The 17,049-nt window shown below is 37.2% G+C and overlaps 1 protein-coding gene across 2 annotated transcripts; it reads right to left on the bottom strand.

The window, feature by feature from the left end:
- Positions 1 to 3,724: 3,724 nt before the first annotated feature.
- LOC133863910 (uncharacterized) lies at positions 3,725 to 15,467 on the bottom strand. Of its 2 annotated transcripts, XM_062300051.1 has the most exons (5): positions 14,215 to 15,464; positions 12,689 to 12,771; positions 11,595 to 11,706; positions 6,619 to 6,671; positions 3,725 to 4,170 (listed from the first exon to the last, which is right to left on the bottom strand). In XM_062300051.1, the coding sequence occupies exons 1-5, from the start codon at positions 15,398 to 15,400 to the stop codon at positions 4,027 to 4,029; spliced, it is 1,578 nt and encodes a 525-aa protein (XP_062156035.1). In that variant the 5' UTR covers positions 15,401 to 15,464; the 3' UTR covers positions 3,725 to 4,026. The 2 variants fall into 2 exon arrangements, with proteins under 2 accessions (XP_062156035.1, XP_062156036.1); XM_062300052.1 differs by lacking the exons at positions 3,725 to 4,170; positions 6,619 to 6,671; positions 11,595 to 11,706 and adding an exon at positions 11,804 to 12,029 and having other exon boundaries at positions 14,215 to 15,467.
- Positions 15,468 to 17,049: the final 1,582 nt, after the last annotated feature.

Below are 17,049 nucleotides of genomic sequence, written 5' to 3'. Positions count from 1 at the left end.
AAAACCGTTAAAACCGCCTTAAAAACGGCTAACCGCTAACCGCCCTACAGGGGCAGGTAGCGGTTTTTATAACCGTCAACCGCCTTTATTATTATTATTATATGAATGACGTGTTATGTGCGTGGATATCTTGGTGATGTCTTGGTGTCTAGATGATTCAGGAGACTTCAACATGGGACACGTGGGTGGTTGTCGACTGAAGAGCTGGACAATGAAGACAGCTGGGTGCCACTTCAGTTTATGGTGCACGTGTGTTACTTTAAGTTGTAGTTGTTGTGTGTTTGTTATTCGTCTGTAGTGTCTTATTTGAATTCCCTAAAACAGTGTTATCACAACCAACTTCTCCTAAGAAGTAGGGAGGTGGCTGCAGAGTCGTGTGTTGTGTTAGTGAGTTTGTGCGTAGTGGGTGCAACAGCAAGATGTGTTGTTATTGCACGTAGGTAGTGGGTTGTTTTCTGTTGTGGTGGACTTGTATTTAAACAGATTCAAATTATGGAATGAGTATCAGAAAAGTTAAGAAGTAAAGAAAGGAGGCCTGACCCCTCGAAGTGTCAATTTACTGCTTTATTTCTATCCATTTCAATTTCAACGTTCCAGGCTCATAACAAGTGGTATCAGAGCCGCATTTCCTGCGACTATGGTGGAGGGAACCCGTTACACTCAACTGGCTGAGTCGGTAGCAGCCAACCAGCAGCACACACAGGCACATGAGGAGACTCTTAGGCAGCATACAGAACTCTTGGAGGCTATCAAGGAGCAGATTGCTAGCCTCACCTCCAGTGTTGCTGCTATTTCAAACAATATGGTTGTGAATAGTCAGACCTTCAACCAGCACACTTTCGATAAGGGAAGTTGCAGTAGGGAGAATCAAGGAGGGAAGGACCCGGAGACTCAAACAGAGAAGAATGGGGAGAACAATGGCCATTCTAGAATTGAGCAGCCAAACTACAATGAAGGAGGGATTCAAACTTGGACCTTGAAGCTAGACATCCCAAGGTTTGATGGGACTGATCCAATGAACTGGATCCTCAAAGCTCAGCAATTCTTCAACTACAACCGCACTCCAAATCTCCAGAAGGTTTCCTTTGCAGCTTTTCACATGGAAGGAAGAGCCCTCACTTGGTATAACTGGCTGATGGATTCAGGGTATGCAGGGGGATGGGAGGACTTTGTGAGTGCCCTCAAAACCCGATTTGCCCCCTCAGTTTTTGATGACCCAGTAGGAACCTTCACCAAACTCAAACAAACCACCACCGTAGAAGATTTTCCAGAACCAATTCGAAATTCTTTCCAATAGAATCCAAGGGCTCAGTGAGGATTTCAAGGTGAGTACTTTTCTTAGTGGCCTAAAAGAAGAGATTAGGATTACTATTACCATGCTCAAACCAAAGGACTTAACCACAGCCTTTGGATTAGCAAGGTTGCAAGAAGAAGAAGTGAAGATGAGAAGTCGAGGTCACACATACCAAGCTTGGGTAACCGATTCCCAGGAGTACACCAAGCTAGCTACAGCCCTTGATCCGCCTGATCCACCTCTCATTACAGCCCCAAATCTAGCTCCTGAGACCCGAAACAACAACCCTCCATACCCTACCAATTTCAACAAGAGGCCTAGCATACCCATTAAGAGATTAACCCCAGCCCAAATGCAGGAAAGGAGGGCAAAAGGACTTTGTTACAATTGTGATGAAAAGTTCCAGCCTGGCCATAGATGTAGCCGACCTAGGCTCTTCTTGCTGGAAGGAATTGTGTTGGGTAATCAAGAAGAAATAAGGGTAGAGGAGATAGTGCAAGAAGAGGATCCCGAGTGTGGCAGCAGACAAGGACTTGGATGAGCTTTGGCACTCTTTCCCTGACCTTGTGGGCAAGGTCTTCTGAACAGGGAAGCCGTGTTATGTGCGTGGATATCTTGGTGATGTCTTGGTGTCTAGATGATTCAGGAGACTTCAACATGGGACACGTGGGTGGTTGTCGACTGAAAAGCTGGACAATGAAGACAGCTGGGTGCCACTTCAGTTTCTAGTGCACGTGTGTTACTTTAAGTTGTAGTTGTTGTGTGTTTGTTATTTGTCTGTAGTGTCTTATTTGAATTCCCTAAAACAGTGTTATCACAACCAACTTCTCCTAAGAAGTAGGGAGGTGGCTGCAGAGTCGTGTGTTGTGTTAGTGAGTTTGTGCGTAGTGGGTGCAACAGCAAGATGTGTTGTTATTGCACGTAGGTAGTGGGTTGTTTTCTGTTGTGGTGGACTTGTATTTAAACAGATTCAGATTATGGAATGAGTATCAGAAAAGTTAAGAAGTAAAGAAATGAGGCCTGACCCCTCGAAGTGTCAATTTACTGCTTTATTTCTATCCATTTCAATTTCAACGTTCCAGGCTCATAACAAGACGTCGTTTTTATATATGCGAATAAGTTGTTTGACCCTAACCCTAAAGCACAAAGAAAAATCTCCCGACTCATCTTTCAGACGCTGCCGCTAGCCAATCTCTCTCTTTCTCTCTCTCTGTGTCCTTGCCTACGATTGTCATCGAAGGGATTCGAAGCCAGAGCACGAGAACAACCACGCCGATGACGACGAAGGAGAAACTGGAATTAGAGTCCAAGGGAGAGTGGATTAAATCAAATGGGTACCAAAAAAAAGAGCCTTCCGGTGATGGGGTATTGCGTATTGGCGTTCGCATTGGAATCAATAATATTCTTGCTATTTATTCGGGCTTCCTCCCTTGTTATACTCTCCTCTCTACCAGATTTTGTTTTACTCTCTTTCTCGTTACTCTCCCTCTCTCTTTTAGATTTTGTTTTGATTTTGTTTCCCCTCTTTTTCTTGCTACAGAACAGATATATACCCATTGTTGAATGAGGTCAATTTTTGGTGGCCATTATTTCACAACGCCTTGGCGGAGGCGGTTTGCAAGTTTTTGATAACCGCTAGGCAGTTGCAGTTAGCAATTTTGGCCAATAACCGCTAACCGCAACCGCCTTTTGACCCCTAATTTGTTGAAATATGTTGAGTTTCTTGATTGTCTAAAACTGAAAAGTTCAAAATATATGATCCATTGGAGTCACCTGGTTGGAAAACATCGGCAACGAGAATCAATCTCCATTTGCACCAAATTTGGTATAGTGAATGTAAGCAACACAATCTTACATGTCAGTTACACAGATTGGTATGCAAATTTCATTGCAATAGAATGTAATTACAATCCGTTCGAGTTTTATCCTTGGAGAAAAACTTGAAACAATCCTGTTCAAGTTCATCCCAAGGGCAAAACTCAATTTGTCCCTACTCTTCTGGAACTTAGAAAGCAATAAGCATGGTATTCAAAGAAATAACATCTGGATTAGTTAGATTCTCAAAGATACATGAAGCCCTTTCTAACTCTTCAGATTACAATACATATTTATCAAACAGTTTGAATCGTAATGTACGAGACAAACAAACGTAGATGACCCTTAAAAGGATTGTGTTTGTCCACCATGAACAGACATCTTCCATGGAAAGACTACGAGCAGCCAAGTCTTGATAGTCCCGTGGATCAATGCATCAAGAAAAGTGATCCAACTTCTGAAGTTATCCCCCGCACTGACTTTTCCATTGCCAATCAATGCATATAGAGCTTCACAGGAAGAAATGGTATTCTTTGTAGAAATAATAGCAAACTACTTAACCTAAAGGAGTACATTCTCAGAGAGAGAGAGAGAGAGAGAGATTCTAACCATATATAAACAGAACTACAGCAATGCATGCTTTTTCTTGGCTGTTACATTAACTTCAAAATTCAACAACCATGTCTTCAGAAAGACGAGCATTAAAAACATGCTAAAAAGAAAGAAAAACAAAACAACAAAGAAATAGGAAATGGAGAAAAAAATGGACTCAAAATATCTCTCAACTCCCTTCCAGAATGGAACAAAACTCAGGTAACATTGTTTGACTAGTGTAGTTTTCTCCTAATCAAGGTTGTACCGGAGACCAAAAGTAATTATCTTCCAAGCAAAAAACCAGGATCACATTGTTGACTAGTCTAGGTCTTGTAATTAGGGTTGTCACGGAGACCAAGTTTAGAAAGAACCAAGCAGTAGGAATCCCAGTCAGTTCTTCGGAGATACTTCAATAGCCTCTTCCTCAACTGCACCATTCCTATAAGACCCTTTCGAGAATGCTTATCCTACAGCATTATATGATAAATAAATCGATTAATAAGTAGACTTGTTACCAATCTTACTGTTATTATTATTTTCGTCACTATAATTATTATTAACTTGTAGTTAAAAATGTCAAATTGATCTATACAATGCACAGAAATAACAAGGGAAGGTGTTTTCCTTCAAACTGAGTTGAAGGAATTTCCTCAAACCCAGTTTATAAAATTGCATGTCTGTCCTTCAGCATATGAAAAGCTCCTTTGAATTGACAGTAACATTCACTAGAGTCCAATGTGCCATGCATGAAGAAAATTTGACAATGGCAGTAATCATGCATTACAGAACACTACAATCCAAAATAATTTAATTATGGAATATAATTATTCAAATTTCAAACCCTATCTTTTCACTCAAAAAGAATCTTCAATTTTTCCTGCTCAATCAAAACCCTAAAATAATTTATTTTTTATAAACATCCACCCAATATTGATCAATCAATTTTGTTAATTCTGTAAGCATTTTGTTTTCATGAACATTCCAAAAGCAAAAAAAGCCAGACATTAATTTGTGTCACTGTGCTCCATACACCAATCCACAAGACATGTGAAGGAATAGACATGGTTTAAGACACATGAAGCAGGAGTGTAACCCAGTTAATTAGGTTTTAAATTTTCTCAGAGCGGGGAAGGTCTTCAGGGCGTCATAAATACAAAATATCATATATTTCTTGTATTAATGATTTGGGCGATTAAAAAATATTAAATGTGCATTCTAAATGAAAAATTATTCATTTTTTTCAAAGCAAAAAAAAAAAAAAAAAAAAAAAAAAAAAAAAAAAAAAAAAAAAATCTTTTTTTTTCCTTGTGGGTAAGCTACAAAATATCCAAAGAAAGAACTATATAAGAGCTCACTACTCAATATATTGTTTGGTAATACCTTCAATAACACTTAAAGACCATATAAGCTCACAGAAATGAATGAACGCTTGCGTTTTACACCAAATTTATAACTCAAACACAATAAATTAGAACCAAACCACGCATGCAAATGTAGATATGTGAATAGCTGATAAAAATCAGGCTTCTTCTGTAGGGGGTGGCCGCACAACCACCCCTCCTCTCTTTTGCTAGGGGTGGCCGTGGCCACACCTCTTTGGGGGTATTTTTGTCTCTTTCCAATGGGGGCAATTTCATAATTTTTTATTTTAAACTGGGGGTACTTTTTAATACAAAAACGATTCATATGCTCGTGATTGGCACATGTAACGTTTCGATCTAAAAATAACGGTCAAATTTGACACAAGGGGCAACTTGAAACATTCTAGTAGTTTATAGGTCTGAGTTATAATGAATCATAATTTAGAGGCGCAGTTTGGAAGGCAAAGTGTAATTCACTCAGAAATTTACTTATTATTTATTATCAATATATTCTGAGGTTTTCATCGAACTTCACATAGACAATCATACTTAAGACCTTCATCAAAGAGAGTAAGAGAAAGATGTAAACGTACTTTGTATGAAATTAATGCAAGGAAACAGACAAGAAGTGATAATGAGGGGCCTTTGGCAAACAAGCAAGGCACTTATCAAGGAAATTCATTGTGTCCAACATTGTATCAGACCATGTAAGGTACCATTATGATATCATGTCATACTCATAATTTCTATGGCATGCCTGGACATGTGTATGCTAGTAGGATCCGGCTTCTATGCGGTAGTTTTCACTACTGCATAGATGCTGTGAAAATTTGTGAGGCCTATATTTAACCAAATATTTTTTAACTTAAAAGAACAAAAGGAAATAATGTGTTTTGGGGAAAGAATAATCAATAATGGGCCAATAGATGAAGGAAACATTAATATATTCGGATAATTGGAGATGAAAACTGCGCAGTCATCTTGGCAAAAACGTTTTGAATGGATGTTGAACTTTTTTGGAAGAAATGAAATCAATGGCAAAAACGTTTGCCAAACGATGCCAAAATTCCCCTTAACATGCCTAGACGTACACTTACAGACAGTGCGCACACGCACATTCATGCACGCAAATGCCCAAACAACGACCTTCATTAAGCAGCAATTGCAATTAAATTAATGAAGAGAAAATTGAAATCCAATAACATAAAGGACACTTGAATTGAGTGCAACCGATGTCATATGTCCTATCCAAAATATAAAAGGCAAGGCCTTAAAAAAAAGAACAGCTACATCGACCAAAACTATGTTGACTAACTCAACATGCCCAATTATTTAGAAACAAAATACAGGTAGCTAACTATCTCTTTATAAGGAGCAAAAATCAATTTCTTGTTCAATTATTAGGATTGGTATTACCCCCAACTAGAATTATAAAAACTATATAGTCAAGGAACAGGAAGTGTCCACACAAAAACTAGAGAACTATGTAGTAATACAATGAACACCATCTAATATAATAGACCGAATTAAACAGGTTCTTGGTTTGATTGTCACCTTTTTGTGTAAAACTGAAGATAGATGCTTGATCTTAGTTGTGAGTTGGGCCACTGCAAAGAAATCAGAGATGGGATGTAAATAATCCTTGGCCAGAAGAAATAATAAGAGAAAAAAAACATCACTAATTGCAAACATGATATGTATGGAAAGACTTTAAGGGTAATTGAAATTTTCACTTCTCTTTTTTTTTGATAAGAAACGATTTATTAAAATTTTCAATTCTCACAAGCATAAAGAACAAAGGATTATAATAAAGAAAGCAGAGGAGGAAATATCCACTTCCATTGAAGTTGTTTATTGCAACCGAAGAAGGGCAAGAGACCACAAGATCATGAACATTAACATAATATTTCAGGGATTTAAAGGGTTCAAAGAGAATTTTATGTCATTACACAGATGACTCTAATAAAATTCCACTTCCATTGAAGTTGTTTATTGCAACCAAAGAAGGGCAAGAGACCATAAGATCAAAAAGATTATTATACAAAACAGCATAGAACAACAACATAATATTTCAGGGATTTGAATGGCTCAAAAAGAAATTATGTCATTGCTTTGATGATTCTAATGATCTAAAAATCTCTTGTTCCCTCCCTTGCCTCATCCATTAACACCATTGCATGTGTAAACATTTTTTTGATGAATATTAATAATTTATTAAAAGGCAAAATTCTCATACACAAAAAGTATACAGAAGAAACTACACCCTAAATGTGTCTGAAATCTAAAATGTTTACAAGATTACAAAATACATTTATTTACAAAAAAAAAAAAAAAATGGAACTATTAACTAGCAAATATTATATTCCACCTACCCAAAGCAGGGATTTTTATAAATTAAAAATTGCAACTAGTCTTCAACAAAGTACAAAAACAATCCATCCACAAGTCTGACTATATGATAGTATGTACTAGGATTTAACACTTCTTTTTCTCTCCGGATGCCAACTGGATTTTAATAGAAAAAAGGAAAAGTCTTTGTTAGTTGCCTTTCTTGCTTTCTCTATCAAACTGGCCAAAACATACAGTACTAATCATTTATCTCCTCAAAGTTAACATCTAATGGGTCTCATACTATATAGCATGGCTAGGGGCGGAACTAGAATTTTAAGTGTGGGGGGTAAAACTAAAAAGAAGACTTTTGGGGGGTGTAAAAAATTAAATTTTGAGGGTCTATCTCATAAAAAACATATAATTTAGAGATAGACCCTCAATCACTCTGCAACGAAATTTGTGTGAGATGTACGGGCATATCACCTGAAGTACCCCACATTGACACATCTGAGGAACCCACATTGACACTACCATGATTAATTACGTACAAAAGCAACTAGCCGCGGGCACTAAAGGTCACTCTCACAGCCACGTATCTACTTTTATATTTTGATTCTCAATTTCTCATATACATTTTTTTGTACCATCAAAGAGCAATAATAGTCAAAACTCTTCACAAATTCTTTTTTTTTTTAGGGTCTAGGTCAAAAAAGACATAGAAGTCCTAGCAAACAAGTTGAAAACAATGTTGGAGAAGGATATTTCTGTTAGAGAATATATTTCCTATCAATATAGGAAATATATTATACTGATATTGTACATTTTATATTACGGTATTTTCTTTTATAAGATTTGATTGTAATCAAATTTGATGGTAATCAAATCACATTGATTTAATTACCATACTTATCTACTCAAATTCTCCTATAAATAGGAGTCTAATGTATTATGAAAATATCAAGAGAAATAAGAGCATAATGTGATCCTTTGGGCTTTACCCTGTGAATGTAGGTCATAAACCGAACCACATAAAATCTCTTGTATTCTTATTTTATTATCTCCGCATTTTTTTTCTTTAGTTTTCCATTCTATTATGTTTTCTATCAATTTCTAAGTCTCAGAATGAGTACATCAGGGTAGAAAAATTTTAAATGTAGTTCTTGTAACAAATAAATGTCTTGATAGCAAAATTAGATCAGGGGAACTAGAAATGCTCTGTAAATTTAATTTTTTTTTAATAGGTAACCAACAAATATTATAAAAAGCGTGAGGCGCCTCAAAGTACACAGGAAGTATACAAAATGATCACCAATAAAAAAAAAAAAAACAAAAAGAACAAAGAAAACCCAGCCAAGGACACCCGCAAAAACCCTAAAGAAAGGACTACAAAAAGACCCTTAAGACCTACCAGAACTACAACAAGACACCCACAAGCAAACCCCTCATAAGAGCCTTGGGCTTCATCAAAACACTGAAAGAACCTTCTTACATTTACCCCGGCTAGAGCAATCACCTCTAGCATTCTCCTGTAAATTAGACCAGAGAATGCCTACAATCATGTTAATTGAGGTTTCCCACCATATCCATTGAGGAGATGTGGCTTTGGGGAGAAACTGAGTTTGGATAGCTTACTATATTTCTAAGGTGCATTTCTCTATTATGATTAATGGATCTTCTTCTGATTTCTTTAATAGTTATCATGGCCTGAGACAGGGGATCATTTATCTCATCTTTTGTTTGTGGTTGTCATGGAAGCATTGAGTAGAATGTTGTCTGCCACTGTGGAGAGGGGGCTCTTATCACGTCTTTCGGTAGGGTCGAAGAATAATGACGAGCTCCTAGTATCTCATCTCTAGTTTGCAGATGATACTTTGATCTTTTGTGAGGCAAATTCAGATCATCTTTGTCATCTAAGTTGCCTCTTCTTATGTTTTGAAGCTATCTCGAGGTTGAAGATTAACCTATCTAAATTAGAGTAGTCCCTGTGCTATGGATGATGTTGGAGTGTCCTCTTTGCCTCTGACATATTTGGGTCTTCTTTGGGGGGCTCCATACAAGGCTAAATCAATAGAATAGTATTGTTTTTTTTTTTTTTTTGATAAGTAAAAAAATTTTATTTAAGAAAGCGTAAGGCGCTCCTACGTACACAGGAAGTATACACAGGAACAACCAAAGCTAACCCGCAAAAACCCAATAAAACCAACAACACCAAGGCCCCAGAAAACGAAAAAAAAAACCAAAAACAAACTACAAAAGGATCCAACTAAGAACAAGACTACCCACTACCCGCCAAGGCACAACAAGCCTACAACATGTGTGCCTTGCCTTTCCTACGCCTAGAGAGATCTTTCACGTCGCTGTTGTTTTGCTGGTTGGAAGAGGCTCTTGTCTAAGGGTGGCCAGTTGACACTGCTTAAAAGCACTTTTATCTAATTTGCCTACTTATTATCTAATTCCCATCCTCATAGGTGTTGGTAACCGGATTGAGAAACTTCAAAGGGATTTTTTGTGGGGTGAAGTTGGTGACGAATTCAAATTCTATCTAGTCAGCTAGTCTAAGATTTGTTCTTCGAATTCCTCTAGTGGTTTGGGGGTTATAAATCTGATTCAGTTTTACTTATCAAAAAAAAAAAAAAAAAAAAAAATCTGATTTAGTTTAATTGAGCTCTCTTAGAAAAAGAAAATTTTGATAAGTAATTGCAGCTCTCTTAAAAAAATTACTATGGTGTTTTGCAACTGAGAGGGAGGCTTTGTGGAGATCAACAATGGAAACCAAATATGGTAGCATGAGGGGAGGATGGTGTTCCAATGAAGTTGTTGGGCCCTTCAGAGTGGCGTTGTGGAAAAACATTAGGAGGCGGTGGGGAATTTTTCTAGATTTGTCTAATATGAGGTGGGTGACAGGCCTAAGATCGAGTTTTGGCTTGTGTGGGGATCATCCCCTGAAGGCATCTTTTTCGGAGTTGTTTAGTATTGCTTGTTGTGAGGCTTTGGTGGCAGATCATATGCAGTTTTTTAACAGCAATATTCAATGGTATATTTCTTTTACCAGACCAGTGCATGATTGGAAGGTAGACTTGGTCATTTCGTTCTTTAATATTTTGTACTCTCTCAAGTTGAGACGAGGTGGCGAGGATAAAATCTGTTGGATTCCTTCTAGAAGGCAAACATTCAAGGTCAGATCCTTTTTTCATGCACTTTACACTCCCACTAGCTCCCCATTTCCTTGGAGACAAGGGTGGCATTCTTTATGCAGACAACGGTGTTAGGGAAGAGTTTAACATTGGATAACCAGAGAAAGCAACACATCATAGTAGTAGATTGGTACTGCATGTGCAAGAGGAGCAGGGAGACCATAAATCACCTTCTTCTCCATTGTGAAGTGGCTAGAGGTTGTGGGTTTCGATCTTCCCTCTTTTTGGTGTTGAGCGGGTCATGCCTAGAAGGGTGGTGGAGTTGTTGACTAGCTGGAAAGGTCAATTGGAAAGCCAGCACATTTTAGAAGCTCGGAAGATAGCTCATCTGTGCTTAATGTGGTGCATTTGGAGGTTCAAAGATTGTGAGGGGTCGATGTTAAGAGTTAAAAGTTGTTATGTTCAAATCTCCCTATGCATACAATAGTGCTTGTTTTTCTAGTTTTACTGAATTTATGGACTTGTGTTATTCTCTTTCTCCCTAATTCAAGGTCTCTCTTGTATACTTCCTATATACTTAGATTGCGCCCCTTTATACTTTCTAATTAGATGATTTATTGATCAAAAAGAAACTATCACCACTTCATCCTTCGCCCTCGATCATAAAATGCAACATGTCTTTGTTATTTATAGGTTCACTTTGGCAAATAACATATGTATTGAATTACATATCAAGTTTGAAACATCTTTTTTACACTGTTTGTCCTTTTCTTAATGTGCCTCTCCTCCTATAATATGTTTGAAACATATAAGGGCGTAGTATTCAAAATAATGAAGAAAAAAAATATTACAACAAACAGAACAGGGAACTAAAAAATAAGGCTGGACACGTGTCAATTAAAAGAATTAGATGAGTGTGGAGAAAACCCTGTCTACATTTTTGTGAATTAGTTATACACGAGCATGTCAAAATAAAGTCTACATGCATGTATCATAGAAAGAAAATCAGAAACATGCAATCTCAGTATGCAAAGTGTAATGTAACTAAAATGAAAACCCCTTTACCTTGAACACGTGCAGATCCACAATCTGACTCCGACATTTTAAATTCATCTCTAACTTTCGCAAGATCAATTTTCAGTTTTTCTGTAGAAGAGATATTATCCGGATGGAAATACTGCATTAAACATATTTCAAAATTATTAGAGCATCAAATCTCTTCAAATATTAGAAAGATCGAGTGACTTCATGTGAAATCTACAAAAACGCAGGTATAAATAATTCATACCTGGTACTCTTTAAGGACATGCACTTAAGGACGGAATACCCTAAAAAGGACCTTAAGCTTGCGTAACTGATAACAATACTGTAAGGTTGAGTTACTTCATGTAATATTTACACCAATGCAGTTATCATATGTAACGAATTTGCTTCCAGCTCTTTTAAGGACAAATATTCACTGTATGAACGACAGGAAGCAGAACAGGAATCTGCAAGGACCTATTGTGGATAATACATGTCACTTTGACACTAATTTAGTTCAATTATCAGTATTACGAGACATTATAATTTCTTAATTTAAAGAATGCAACAATTGAGTCACAGCTAGGCAAAGAGTTTGCATTTAGCTCTTATGCAAGAGTATACCATCTAAAATAAGAAGCAGAATATAGACTTAACGGGAACCCCTTCAACACATGCAGGCTCTTCAGAGCTTCATTCTTTTGTATCTCAAGGCAGAGTAAACCTCAAAAGGTGCACTTGTATTCCAGTCTACTGCATTTACTGATGCTACTAAACACATCCTCTTCAAATAAAACAATATGGGTTTTGCAAAAATCTATCACCTTTTTAACAAGCACTGTAAACCACAAGTGAAGCTATTACTTACACATACAATTGCTTCTTAAAGAATCCCACATCAAAGCATAAGCAAGAATTAAGAGTAAAAAGTTCCAAAAAATATTTTTAGGAATGGACCTGGGGAATCTAATTTTTTGTGTTCCTATCGTCCTCATTATTATCCAGGCCTCCAATAATGTATGCATGTTAGAATTTCCACTTTTTCATGAAAAATAATGATTGATCTAGGCATTGAACATTTTGTTCAACCAAAAAAAGTAACAAGAATAAAGAAAAACAAAGAGTAGGATACTTGCCTTTTCAACTAGATGCTCCTTTGGAGGTTGCAGCAGAAAGTTTGGAGTTCTGCCTAACTGACCCAAAATATCGAGTCTCTGGACTGAAAAGTTAAATCTCAATCAATAAACTATAGGAGACTATACATGTCATATCCTACAGCAGAAAAACTTAAAGCTGGAAAAATTTAATTAACCACAATTTTTTTGAAGTGAGGTTCCACAAATCAAAACAGACATTGAACATGTATATATCGGAATCAAAACAGACATTGAACTTGTATATATCGGAATTTAAAAATAAAAAATAAAATTAAGCTACAATGAGTTGTGATAAGTGCAACAATTTGCCTCAGGGAAAAACCAGGTGAAAAACCCAATAGAGCAAACTTGAGCCCATTTTGTGTTAGATACCTTGGGCTAAATTATTGGCTCAAGAAATTATTTTCCATAATTGCAGGTTTAATATAACAGTAATAAGAAGGAAGGACTGTAAAACTATAATACAGTTAAGGGGAATTAAAAGAAGAAAGCAGAAACTATAAATGTTAGATATTTCCACTTTCGCAACCCAGGGAACAAAATTCTTCACTTGATAAAGGCAAGTCCTAAAATATTTCCTGACAAAAGTTATGACTAGGTTTCATACTAAATAACACAGTAGAGAATCCCCAAGATATCTAAGTGTCTTTGATACTCTCTAAAGCTTTACAGCAACCAGAGCTCAATTGGTTCAGCAACCGGGGCAAAAGATTCTAAATTTTTGTCACACAGCCAAAAGTGGAGACTGATCTACCATCTATCATCTTCAAAACCCTATAATTTGATGACTTGGCGTGGATTAGCTTCCAGATGATAACTGAACTGCGATTAGTTAAACAACATTTATCCTATACTCAACAAATATAGAAAACACTGCACAAATCCAGCAAGTGGTACATAGATCTCTGCCTAAAATCCCTTTTAACCTTGTCATCATCTTATTGGGTCCAAAACAATATAACATCTAGTATTCAAAACTTTAGATCCTTTTCCCTACCCACAATCTCAGCAAAAAAAACAGAGGTTAAATCCTCTTATCATCAAACATTGAAACATAATATCAAAATAAGCACAATTTAGATATACTGCACGCAAATCATCCGCTCAACCAACTTCCAGCCCCTCCCAACAATTCCTTATCAAAATCAGACAGGTTAGGTTCACATAGTCTCTCTTTTTAGGGTGTTTTCCGAAGGGAGTGCAATTACATACTGACATAAAATCAAGTAATCCAAAGTAGCTTTTCTTTTCTTCCCCCAATTTTCCAAAGAACCAAGCAGAGAATCAGAATTTTTCATCACCAACCAACCACAACAATTTGCCATTATTTTTTTTATTCAATTCCAACTCCCAACTATCCCACACCTGGTGTCCAAATCTCCAGTTCCCTAACTTCCTCAACAACCAAAACAGAAAGCACATTATTCTATCATCCACCATCCAAATAACAAAACATACTAAGAAAACTAATTCATCAAATATCATACGAAACCGATATTACTTACTTGAACTTTTCTTGGCCTTCTCATCGTCTGACATCTTTAACGTCAACAAGCTCTCCCTCAAATCTTTAAACGAAACCCCGCCGATCCTCGACTCGGTCTCCTTCTCCTCCATCTCCCTCAGCTTTATCAGCCTCTCATTCAACTCCCCAAGCGAAAACGACGCCTCCTCTTCCTTCTTCCCCTCTGGCCGCAGCTCCTTCAGCTTCTTCCCCAACTCGTTATAGCTATACATCTTCACAAACTCCGTCTTCATCGCCGTTGTCTCCCCCTCCGTTCCCTTCCTCTCCCTCTCCTTCCCGAACACAGATGCCGGCAGCATACCGGTCCCACCGATCACCGGACCCGACTCCGGCGACGGCCTCAACTTCAAACTGTGCTTATATTCCGATAATGACATCGGGTCCACACCCCTCCTCTCATTCTGCGCCGCCCCAGGCGGGGACGATGGCCGCATCTGCCGCAGACTCTGGCGAATCGCTTCAAATGAGAGCCTGCCGCCGACCTTTCCGGGGTCTGATTCGGCATTGGCGCCGTTCTCGTTGGATTTCGCAGTCACATTCCGTGTGTAAAGCTCTTGAAACGAGATGTGCTGTGATGATGATGAGGTTGAAGACGCAGAGTTGGGTTCGGTGGGGGAAGGCACCGAGGATCGGAGGCGGAACTCGGAGAGGTTCTTGCGGATTTCTTCGAGGGAAGCGACTTTAGAAGGCCTGGAGAGAGATGGGTTCAGAGGGTTTGAAGGGTTCGTGGGTCTTCGTGGTCCTTGATGTTGCTGATGTTTGAGGCTGGCTTTGACGGCAGAGAAATAGGAGGAAAAGGAGGATTGAGATTGGGATTGGGATTGGGATTGGGCAGGGTGGGGTGAGGAGGAGGACGGGGACTGGTCGGCGGGGGTGGGTTCAGGAGGGGTTTGGGAGGTTGAGAAGAGGTTGACGAGAGAAGGGTTGTGGAGGGTTCTGTGTTTGGGTCTGAGTTGCAGAGCAGCCATGGGAGCCGAGGAGAAGTGAGGTCGTTTTGGGAACCGAAGATGATAGGAGTGAGGGTTTAGTGTGGGACCCAGGAAGCGAGTTCGGTGGTTTTGGGGTTGATGACGACGATGATGACGACCAGAAATGGTGGGGGCCGGGTTTGGGTTTGGGTTTGGGATTAGGGTTAGGGCTTGAACCACCTGACCGACGATTGGCATTAGAAATTTCTGTCTCACATTTCTTGTGGTCAAGGGCCTCAAGAGTCAAGGCACAAGCAGGTTGTGGAATATTACATTTACATCTCCTTTAACTTGAGAAAATCATCTTCTTTTTATTTTTTTATCGTTTCCAAAAAATACAAAATCAATTGGTTTATCAGATTTGAAATTGGTTCTAAATTCTACCTGATAGCAAAATGAATTCGAAAGTCTTTAAAATAATGTAAAAAAATAATTTACCATTTTACAGTTAAATTTCATCGTTTGACTTAATAAATTTTGTTAGTTTTGACATATTAAAGCCGATAAAATTATGACACATGTCCTATTTCAATATGTGTCACTAGCGAAATTTATTAATTCACTTAACGAAATTTTATTGTGAAGAGTAAAATTTTTTTTTTTTTTTTTTTTTTGGCATACTTCAAGGACTTCTTAATTCAACCTGATACCGTCAGCACCTAATTACAAATAAAGTAAATTACATAAATTGATTTTCCATTTTTCTTTTCTTTTATTTGATTTTCTCTCACTCCTTTGGTTTGGGCCTACAATATAAGCCAAATTTTACTAATTTTAACAAATAAAGAAGAAAATAGTAATCGAATATAAAGCTAAACTCTATCGAATTTAGTCACTCATTTTCTCTTCTTTGAAAAAGATTAATGCTTTGCAATCTCACCCTTTCATTAACTTTAACTTTTACTTCACTTTAACTCCATCTTAAAGTTTAAAAATTCTCAATTTAATATATCGAACTTTTAATACTGTACAATCTCACCCTTTCATTAGAGTTTGAGATTTGATCAAATGGCAAAGAGGTGAAATAACTATTATACCCCTGAAATTTTTATAAAATTCTAAATCTATCCTTAATTACAAATAAAAAGTTTTAAAAAAATATATTAAAAAAAAAAAAGTGACCCGCGTTGGGTAGCCCAGCTTGGTATGCAAACCCACCACACTTTTTTTGAAAAAAATGCAAAATCAGTCTACCTTTGAGTTCTTTTTTCTTTTCTTTTTTTAAGGCGATCTTTGAGTTCATTTTGATACCAGATGAATCTATTTGTAAATTAGGTAAACCATAAGAACTGATTTTGTAGTTTTCCCAACTTTTTTTTTAAAAAGAAAAAAGAAATTAAAAATAGAGTATTTTGGTAATTTTTCAATGCCTCCGTTATGATTTAACAGAAAACCCTAAAGAATTTGTGACAATACAAAAAATTAGAAATTCAATATACTAAATTAAAAAATTTTAAACATTAAAAATAATTACAAATATCATGAAAATTATAAGTTTCTCCATTAAAGTATTATGCTGTGAATGAGTACTGCTACGAGGACAGGTCTTTGAAAATTGATTTGACCTTTAAAATTAACATTAAATGTGTGATAAATTATTATTAAATTTAAATTTAATTATGATTTTAGAGGTTACATTAATTCACTCTTGTGAAGGCCCATGAGAATGTTGACAAGGCTCAAACGTTGGTACAGGTAATTGTAAATACACGTGAAAAAGGAAAAGGAAAATAAAAGAAAAGAAAGCTCACGGTAGCTACTATAAGAGGGGCCACGTCATAGCCTGACTCGCTCACAAAAGGCAATGAGAGAGAGTGGGGTGACTGACTCGCTCACAAAAGGCAATG

The sequence above is a fragment of the Alnus glutinosa genome, chromosome 3, assembly GCF_958979055.1.
Source record: "Alnus glutinosa chromosome 3, dhAlnGlut1.1, whole genome shotgun sequence".
Taxonomy (NCBI): Eukaryota; Viridiplantae; Streptophyta; class Magnoliopsida; order Fagales; family Betulaceae; genus Alnus; species Alnus glutinosa.
Note: the sequence above shows the minus strand (reverse complement) of the source record. Positions and strands in the feature narration are given on the sequence as shown.

Excerpts from the sequence above, each read along its gene's own strand:
- LOC133863910 (XM_062300051.1), bottom strand. The coding sequence starts at position 15,400 with ATGCCAATCGTCGGTCAGGTGGTTCAAGCCCTAACCCTAATCCCAAAC. Across the intron at positions 6,672-11,594 it reads TGGATCTGCACGTGTTCAAG|TGGCCCAACTCACAACTAAG; the intron begins GTAAAGGGGTTT and ends ATTTCTTTGCAG. Across the intron at positions 4,171-6,618 it reads CTTCAGTTTTACACAAAAAG|GATAAGCATTCTCGAAAGGG; the intron begins GTGACAATCAAA and ends ATAATGCTGTAG.